The 10,000-nt window shown below is 43.5% G+C and overlaps 2 protein-coding genes across 2 annotated transcripts in view; one reads left to right on the top strand and one right to left on the bottom strand.

The window, feature by feature from the left end:
- pnoca (prepronociceptin a) overlaps window positions 1-3,919 on the top strand; it is a 5,871-nt gene extending 1,952 nt beyond the window's left edge. Inside the window, exons 2-3 of the mRNA XM_063183943.1 lie at window positions 3,206-3,565; window positions 3,647-3,919. Of these exons, the coding sequence (XP_063040013.1) occupies window positions 3,206-3,565; window positions 3,647-3,919 (633 nt within the window). The remainder of the gene's footprint in view (window positions 1-3,205; window positions 3,566-3,646) is intronic.
- Window positions 3,920-7,138: 3,219 nt separating this feature from the next.
- Window positions 7,139-10,000, bottom strand: part of znf395a (zinc finger protein 395a) — a 13,413-nt gene continuing 10,551 nt past the window's right edge. The window contains exons 9-10 of the mRNA XM_063183845.1: window positions 8,979-9,097; window positions 7,139-8,258 (exon numbers count right to left, since the gene is read on the bottom strand). Coding sequence (XP_063039915.1) covers window positions 8,147-8,258; window positions 8,979-9,097 — 231 coding nt within the window. The 3' untranslated portion in view covers window positions 7,139-8,146. The remainder of the gene's footprint in view (window positions 8,259-8,978; window positions 9,098-10,000) is intronic.

Here is a 10,000-nt window from a genome sequence, read left to right as displayed (position 1 = left end):
CACACAGACACACAGACACACAGACACACACACACACACACACACACACACACACACACACACACACACACACACATACACACCTAGAAACCCCCCCCCTAGAGTCTAGCTTTTAATTTGAGTCAACTAATTGATTTCCTTTGATGAACAAAAAAAAGTCAAAAAGAAAGTAATGTCCCCCCAAACAAATGCCATATTTCAATTGATCATTCGTATACATTTGCTCATACACGTATTTGGCCATTTACTTTTTGCACGCATTGATTGATCATAGAGTTACTAAATTAAAATAAAAGACTGACGCTGACATTTCGAAAAAGCTATTAAACTTTCTGACACACTCGGCCGTGAGAATGATCGTGCCGCTTTTTTGGGGGGAGGGGGGCTGCCCCCACAGTGCAGTGAGTCATGCTGTGCCCTGTATCTGGATGTGGAGCAGGCAATAGAGCTGAGCGGACAGAAATGACGAAGTGGCAGCGCCGTGTAGACAAGAGACGGATTACTGCACGGGGCCTACCGGGTCCAGGCCCAGGGGCCCAAAAGTCAAGGGGGCCCTGAAGCCCAAGCCTCTCTTCCATTCTCATATTATGTACTTTTAACTTTTTTTCTTTTTTCTTTTTTTTTCTCAGAGAACTATTCCCCATACCCCCAAGAACATAGGCTCTCTCATCTGGCCACATCTGACACTAGCAGCACCGACTGAGAGGGCCTTTCTTGTTGTCTGGCCCAGGGGCCCATGGAATCATAATCCGTCCATGCGTGTGGAGATGACAACTATTGTACCGTGACACTATGCGGTAGAAATGGCAACCAGTGTACCGTGACACTATGCCACAGAGATTAGAGACAGTGCACTGGTCCCACCAGTGGCAGACACGCGTGCACACATGGTCCCAGGACAAAAAAACCCTGATATGGATCTCCCCATACAGCCGATAAGAGAGGGAGGGCCCTGGGGCCTGGGTCAAATGCCCTGCTTGCTTGCCCCCCACCCCTAACAGCTCCATCCCTGGGTCAAACTAAAACACTCCTGTGTAGGCAGAGAGTGTCGCTGTATATGCGGCAGAGATTATAACCAGTTCTCCCTGCCACTATGGCACAGAGATGAAAGAGAGCACTGTATAACCCCCTAGTAGACCTACAGTGTCAGAAAATATTAGTTGAATGTAAAATACATATTAGATGAGTTGAAAGTAAAATATAGAAGAGGGGTTGAGTGCAAACTAAGTATCTTTGGTGTCACTATGCGACAGAGACGGTGACCGTTGTACCGTGTAACTAACAAGGCCTATGCAATAGAGATGGCAAACTGGGTCCTGTGTCAGCATGTGACAGAGAGGACAACCATCGAACCGTGTCACTGTGCCACTGATATTATCACACACAGGTCCAACTCACTGTACTGTATGATCCCCCAGTGTATAGCCTACTGTGTTAGAGAAGATAAGTTGAATGTAAAATATCTTTGGTGTCACTAGAGGGCAGAGAGGACTCCCGTTGTGCCATGTCACTGTGTAACAGAGATGGCAACTGGGTACTGTGCCACTAAGCAACAACAGGAGATGGCAACTGTTGTACCATGTCACTTTGCCGCAGAGATGACAGACATAGCACTGAAACAAGTATTACCCTCCTGTGAAGGCCCACAGTGTCACTCACTATGTGACAGACATTACACAACCGGACAACGCCAGTGTAATGTGCTATCAGAGAGAAAAGAAGATGGGTGGAATGTAAAATATCTTTGGTGTTAATGTGCCATAGAGATGACAGCCATTGTACCATGTCACTATGCGACAGAGATGTAAGACAACAACACACCTTAGACGCCCTGCACGTTGTGCCACAACGTAATCGAGATGGTAATCAGGGTCCTGTGTCACTATGTAACAGTCAGAGATGGTAACCACCGTACTACCAGCATAACCAGCGTCCACAGAGATGAGAGATATAGCACTTGGTAGGTCTGCACCCTGCCAGATAATCTCCAAAAAAGAAACTGTATTCAAAGAAACAGTCCACCTCATTTCAAGAAATTGGTCATACTGTATGTAAAATATCAGAATACATAATTTCGTCTGTGCGTTTGCATTGCCAACTTAAGCTTAACAATGGGAGCAAACAAAACATCATCAAATATTCTTATAAACTACTTTAAAATGAATGTAAAATTCACCAGAGTGCAAAACAGCTATTTAATCCCGTCCTGTGATCACTTGTGGCTTGATGCTAATGCTCCCATTTACTTCCAGTGATTATGCTAAGCTATGCTAATAATCCGATACCAATAAATCTAGGTACTGAAAACAAAGAGAAGAAAATGATATGCAGATTCATGAATAATACTTGGAAATACTACACATATGTGAAAATCAAAAGAGGGTGGACTGTTGCTTTAATTAAAACAAGCAAGGTTGTTGATCACCCTGGATCTTCTTCATCAGGCATTAAATGAAGTTTATTTTTTGGAGTTTATTTGACAGTGTGCAGACCTACCTTCTTCAACTGTCAGACACTTTTGTTGGGCACCTACAAAAAGTGTTTTTGGATGTGTGTATACTCCAAAACAGATATAGAACTTTTCAGAGAAGATGAGTTGAACATAAAATATATCACATGAGTTGAAAGTAAAATATATCGGAAGAATATATTTTTGGTGTCACTTTGTGACAACTGGGTACTGTGTCAGTATGTGACAAAAATGATAACCAGTGTTTCGTGTCACTATGTGTGCCACTAGAGAGAATAAAAGAGGAGTTGAGCTTAAAATATGTTTGATGTCACTATGCAACTAGAGTACTGTGTCACTTTGCCACAGAAATGATTGACAAAGCAATATCCTCACAACCCCAGTGAAGTGTGTATTTCTGCAACAGAGATGGCAACCAGGGTCACTGTCGTATGTGACAGTCATGAATCGCAGCCAGTGTACTGTGTCACTACCACATAGATGACAGACAAAGTACCAGCCTAACCAGGGCTCTAAATCAACTCCAGCCAACCGGCCAAATGCTGGTGAAATTTCAGTTTGACAAGTAGAAAATTTACTAGCCACTTTCACCCAGTGTGTGTTAGGCTAGTAAGATGAACATTTACTAACCATTTTAGCTGGTGATGAAAAAAAGTGTATTCAGAGCCCTGACTATAACCCAGTTTGTTTTTTGCACCCTCTCCCCCTCATGTACCCTCCTCTATCCTCCTGCAGGTATGTCTGGTCCAGTGCCATGGCAACATCTCCCCCGGCCACAGCTGGGACGCCTGCCGCAGGGCCATGGACAAGCCCTTGTACTCCCACTCCCACTCCACAGGGGGCGCCGCTGTTGGGGAGATGCAGGTGGACGTGCCCGCTCTGCTGCCCCTGGAGCAGGCTGGTGAAGCGGCAGGAGGGGGACTTCTCTACTCCGCCGGAGCCCTGCAGAGGTTCGACCACGTGGCCCGGGCCCTGGGTCTGGGGCTGGGGGAGCAGCAGTTGGGGGGACCCCTAGGGGCCAGCAGGGGCACCCGGCTGAGCAGCAGGTCCGACACGGGGCTAGGAGAGGAGGCGCAACAGGCAGATGAGGAGGAGGTGGAGGAGGAGGAGGAGGAGGAAGAGCAGGAGCAGAGGGAGGAGGTGGAAGGGGAGGAGGCGAATGATGAGGAGCAGCAGGACGAGGTGGCGCAGCAGCAGGCTATCAACTTGACCAAGCGCTTCGGTGGCTTCTTGAAGGGCAAGTACGGCTACAAGAAGCTGGTGAACCCCTCCCAGGGCAGGTCCTACCAGAAGCGCTACGGCGGCTTCATCGGCGTGCGCAAGTCCGCCCGGAAGTGGAACAACCAGAAACGTTTCACGGAGTTCCTGAAGCAGTATCTGGGCATGAGCACGCGGGCCGCCGAGTACAAGAGCGTCTCCACCGATCTCAACCAGCAAAACGAGGTGTAACAGGCATACAAAGGGGTTAGCGTCGACTCACTCACTGTACACAACAACAACAACAAAATACCTACCAACTCATACAAACAAATATTGTTTCTTTTGGTTTTTTTTGCAGTTGCCATTGCAGTGTTATGTCCAGTTTCATGTGGTGACTCTCACACGCACTCATGTATGCACACACACACACACACACACACACACACACACACACACACACACACACAGACACACACACACACACACACACACACACACACACACACACACACACACACACACACACACACACACACACACACACACACACACACACAAACCACACACACACACACACACACACACACACACACACACGCACACACACACACACACACATACACACACCGTCTCCTCCTCAAGCATCAGTCAGTGCACCGCATATCTCTTCATTTTTCATTAAAGCCGACATCCTGATTCTCATTCCTACTTCGTTAACGTCATCCAACTGTCTGTTCCATGGCAGAGAAGAAAGCAGATTAAGGATAATTCTGTCTGACAGTTGCTTTGAAATATATCTCAATGTTCTCAGTACCGGTAACTCTACTCTTGCAGAGGGTCAAGAATTGCATAGCAATTCGTTGCAAACTATTTATTCAAAAAATAAAGAATATTTTGACAATTATTGAGATTATTCATTTAATCTCTAAATCATAAGAAACCTAACACACAATGATAAAATTCGATTGATGAAAAGTTAAGGAGGAGGAAAATCTTTTAATGGGATATCATGACAGGCCAGGAGCCCAATGATATATCTATGCTCCCTCTTTGAGCTTTGAGAGGCCCTTTCAGAAACAGTGAAAAGGCACCTACAGAAGCTTCGGCCCTTTACAATACTGCCATCTGGAGGCAGAATTGCAGAAACACAAGAGTGGTCTGACATTAGCCTGACAAGCCCACCCATCTCTACTACTTCCATTCGTAACTACAAATAAAAAAAGAAGTAGAGAGGGTCAGGCAGGCTAGTATGACATTACAAAGCTTACGAAAATTTAATTCAGGTTAAAAAAAAACGTTGATCATGCAAAACGAATTAACATTTTAGAATAATACAATTATTTGGACACAAGAAAACACTTTCTATTACGTTCCAACGCTCAGCTGTGTGCCATATGCAGGGGGTATGGTAGGGACTTCTATCCAAGGCTTCTGTCACCACCTCATAGAAATCCACTGTGCTTGTGTATATGATACAAACTTGTATGTATGTATGTAAAGTGCTTTATGAATGTTTACTTTGGTCATTTTTTTTGTTTCTCTTGTTATGTGAAATCATTTTCACTGTTCAGAATGACTATTTGTAAATAGGAACAATGTTAAAACAAACCAATAAAATAGATTACTATTTCCTTTCTGGCTTGTCATGCAGCAAATGATTCTGTGTCGAATTGTTTTTTGGTCACTCATCACATTTCTGTAAAGACTGTTGCCTGGCGAGATTGTCTAGTACTGGTTTGTGGCAGAAAACTCAAAATGACGTGAAACTCATTCTTCAATCACAACAACACACTTTTAGTGTTAGTTCTTTTTCAGTTTACTGAGTTATTGTGGAAGATGACAGGGGTGCTGTCTGACCTATTATGTGCAAATAACCAGTTTGAACTGATATGAACAGCAGCCGTTGGTTCAATGGCTTCGCTAATGGTGCGAGCCAGACCATACTTTTCACCTGGCTTGCCGGGATGCTATTTCTGGTTCTCGGTATTAGAGATTTCTATATTTGAAGGTCCAATGTGAAAGATTTACACTCCCTTCTTCTGTTGTCATCAGTTTATCATGTCATAGCTGATGAAAAAGGAGAAATTCAGAATGCCCAAAACTAGGTAAGTTAGTTCAAGACGGTGTATGTGCATCAGACTGACCATCCATCATGAATATGATTACAAATGTAAAGTTTTACATGTTCAATGATATAGTAAGGCAGAGTTAAGTGAAGACAAAAGACAAAACACTTGACTTGATATATATTTTTTATAAAATGTAATAAAACGTGAAAATTACAAAAATGTATCAGGTTACACAAAGGTCATGATGTTAATTTCTTCATGTTTTTTTTTTTAGTTTAAGGTTTTTTTTTGGACACAAACAAACATAAACACAAAGGTACTCATGGACTTCAGCTGGCTATGTCTTAAGTCCCTGGGTGGTTAGATGACGAATAAAATGATTAAAAATCAAAATAATTTTTTTTCAACAGTTTAGTATGGCTCCAGGGAACACTCTCCCTGCAAAGGTTGGTGCTTGCCGTACACAGAACACCCCAAAAGACATTCAAGTCGTCTGAAAACAGTAAAAATCTCAGAAAGTCTTTAAGCGTCAATCAAGTCTAAAAATCACCTCAAAACCTTAGATGCTGAATGATAGAGGATGACGTCTCTCAGTCACTCACACACATTAAACTCCTTCTCAACGAACGACAGAGGAGATATTAAAAAAGGTTTAAAAGAGTGGTTTCATAGATGTGTGCATAGTCGCACCATAGCAAAAATCAGGAACTCCAAATTTACAGGTGGCCCATACAATGTGATGGTCTCACAGGGGGTTTCACAGGTGGCAAATTACAATGACTAGAGTTTGGGAGTTCTATGAATACATCTATTTTTTTTTCTTCATTTTTTTCTCATCTTTTTTTTGTCTCACAGACTTAACCCATGGCAATTAATCAATCAATATAGGAACACAATAATCGATCGTGATGACATTACACCAGAAAACATTAGTCACAGAGTAAACAAACAACAACAAAGAACAAAAAGAACAGTTTTATCTGTACATAAAACAATATAACATAAAACATCTCTTTTAAAAGAGAAAAATAAAAAAAGACAATAAAAAGCTTCGGAAGTTGTGGAACGTGTCCACAGATCTACATGGCTTTTATACACATGAACACAGTGGACTGCCAAAGCTACAGCCACACTGAGTCATAAAACTGCTATTATCAAAAGCTGCCATCTTTTTTGTTTTGTTTGTTTTAAAAACTCTTATTTCTCTCTTTTAGGCTTTTTTTAAAGTCCTATTTCTGCACCATACTTCTCTGCACTGCACGGTTACTACAATCTGATGCAATGCAATGCTGGGATAGGAACTGACACCTCCCTGCCCCTACACGCACACGCACACGCACACACACACACACACACACATACACACACACAAACACACACGCACGTGCGCGCGCACACACACACTCAGAAAGGAGAGGGATGACTGAGAGGAACTATAGCACCTCATTTTGTGGGCAGCTGTATGTTTTTGGCCAGGTCTGGAGGCGACCCTTAGATCTTTGAAAATACGAGTGCCCCATGCACAAGCCCTACTGTGGCCACTAAGGAAATCCTCATAGCTTGATAGTCAGTGGCCCCACAGACACACCGATCCATTCATTGCACAGGAACAGCTCACTCTTGCGTAGGTGCACAGCGTTCCCAATGGGAGAGGAAGACCATAAAAGGTGGTCATGATAAAGATCTCACCTCTCCACCATCAGACAGGTGCAGATAGGAATCGGGGAGCACCTCCTCACCTGTCCCTGGGATGGCAGGTGCTATTTGGGGGGAGAGGGGAGAGGGGGGGTCCTCAAGCGAACACACACCAGTTTCCAGACACCACTCACTTCTCCACAATTCAACAGGTGAGATGTTGGGACAGTGCTCTCCACACTCAGACAGGTAAACAGGTCAGATAGAGGGGGCACACCTCTCCAGTCAGACAGGTCCACTTACTTATAGACGGGGGTACGGCAGTCTAGTTGCTCTGTCTAATAGCTCTTTACCCCCTTACGCATCTTCAGCACCCAAACACAATTGCAAATAATGCTGTCATCGACATACAATTAGAGTTTAAAAAAAAAATCTTAACACAGAAAGCATGCAAGTATAAAAAAATAAACATCAAAAACAAGAGAGATCAACAAAAGTTAAGAGTACAAAAGTTGTTTTTCCTTTGTTTGTTTTTTTAAAGAAACAAAAAACAAAACAACTAACAAAAAGAGACATACAAGGTGCTGCTCTGGTTTGTGTGGTAAGCCTGTCCTCATGATCCTGGAAGAGCCCTCTCTACACTCTGACAAGAAAACAGGTGTCCACTCTCTCTCTTTTGCTCAGTCTCAGTCACACGTTTTCTTCTTGTTTTCTTTTCCTTCTCTCTCTCTCTCTCTTCATCATCATCTTCTTCTTCTTCCTTTTGTTCTTCTCAGTCCACAAAGCGCTGGCAGGCTTTCTTCCAGCGGCAGGCGGTGCACCACTGGTCGCGGTGCTCGATGCCGTACACCTTCCGGCATTTCTTGGCCTCGCCGCGGACCTTTCTAGAACGTCAAGAGAACACAATAGAACAGCCAGTTAAGAATATGTGGTGACTTGAGGTGATAGTTATCTCACAGAATCTTTACATGCATACAGAGGTAAAAGACAGCAGAGTTCGGAAGGGATACAGAGAAATCAATCTGTATATAATATGTAAATTTCAAAACCTAAAATACCTGTTTGAAGTGAACGCACATATTGTATATATAATTGTAGTAGTACTGCATTATAATTATAATATGTACGTTCTTTATCATACTTCACATGTTCCGTTTACATGCCATACTTTCCATTTTGCCATCAAACTAATCTGTATGCATGGTGACATAATATTTAATTATTTATGGAAGAATCTGCAATATCATGAGACCATGACAGGTGAACCACAATATACAACACTCTGTAGACCAGGTCAGAGTCTGACCAAATATATCTGCATATTTCAGTGATTATGAAGTTAGACACATCGCATTAGGTTGAGCTACTAATGCAAATAGAATAATTTTCATTCACATATCTGGCAAGCCTTATGACTCTACAATCTCTATCTATCTCTTCTTCCTGCTATTTCTGCCTCTCCTCTATACCTCTCCTTTTAAATCCATCTCTAACAATTATGTTTTTTCCCATTTGTTAAGCACTTTGAGTTACATGCCTTGTATGACACAGTGCTATACAAATACAATTATTATTATTATTATTATTATACTGTATTTACAAACCTGGTGTTACAGTGGCCTCTGGGAGGTGAGGCACTGGCGGGGAATGACCTGCTGGAGGCGCTGTGGTTCTGCAGCCACTGCTCTCCCACGCTCACTGAGCGGTTGCGGAAGGACGCCGCCTACAGGTCAAAAAAGGAACAGCATGTTGTCAAAACAAAGGTGAAAAAAAAACCTGAGAAAAACAAACTGACACCGACAGCATCAGCAAAATCCTCTTGCCAACATTCAGGAGGTGCCAATGCATATCACAGTAGATTCCCTTAACCTCACAGTAATTGGGAATGACCACAAGGACAAGACTGATGTCAAAACAACTCTGATTACAGATTGCAGAAAACAGCAGCAGGGGACCGAATAAGGTGGCAGTGAAAGCCAAAAACGGGTTATTATTATGATGTCCTCAAAAACACACACAGAGTTGCGAAAGTCAGCCTCTATAAATATGCGTGGGACAGCGAGCTCGCTCAAACCCACAGTCTTCCAGCACGGCCACATGTTTACACAAAACCAGGAGAGAGAGAAAATGGAGCCTGCAATGACGGCCTGCAGTTACAGCTGACGGCCAGTGAGTGGCACTGTGTTGCTGCGCGACGTGACAGCAACAGCAGCAGGCCAGCGGGAACAAAGAAAAGGAGGCTTGTGTGTGTGTGTGTGTGTGTGTGTGTGTGTGTGTGTGTGTGTGTGTGTTCTTTATGACATCCTTTAATGGCCTCTCTGCAGAAGAAGAGGAGAAAAAAAACACTGCAGCATAAATCGCTCCCTGGGGACGGTCCCCTTCTCGCACAACAACAATAGATCGCAAACAAAACAACAACTGACCGACATCCACAGGCACGATGACTGAGCAAGTGTGTGTAGACGTACGCAACACTGCAAAGCTACTTGCAGGTTTATTTAAGAGATACGTTTCGACCCATCAGGGTCTTCATCAGGCATGTCACCTTCAATCTGCAGTTGCAGCGTGCTGACTTCTACTCTCTGTTGAGGAATACACCTTTGTTCTGCACACGGCCTCAGTGAGA

Source organism: Engraulis encrasicolus, chromosome 19 (genome assembly GCF_034702125.1).
Source record: "Engraulis encrasicolus isolate BLACKSEA-1 chromosome 19, IST_EnEncr_1.0, whole genome shotgun sequence".
NCBI classification, from domain to species: Eukaryota; Metazoa; Chordata; class Actinopteri; order Clupeiformes; family Engraulidae; genus Engraulis; species Engraulis encrasicolus.
Note: the sequence above shows the minus strand (reverse complement) of the source record. Positions and strands in the feature narration are given on the sequence as shown.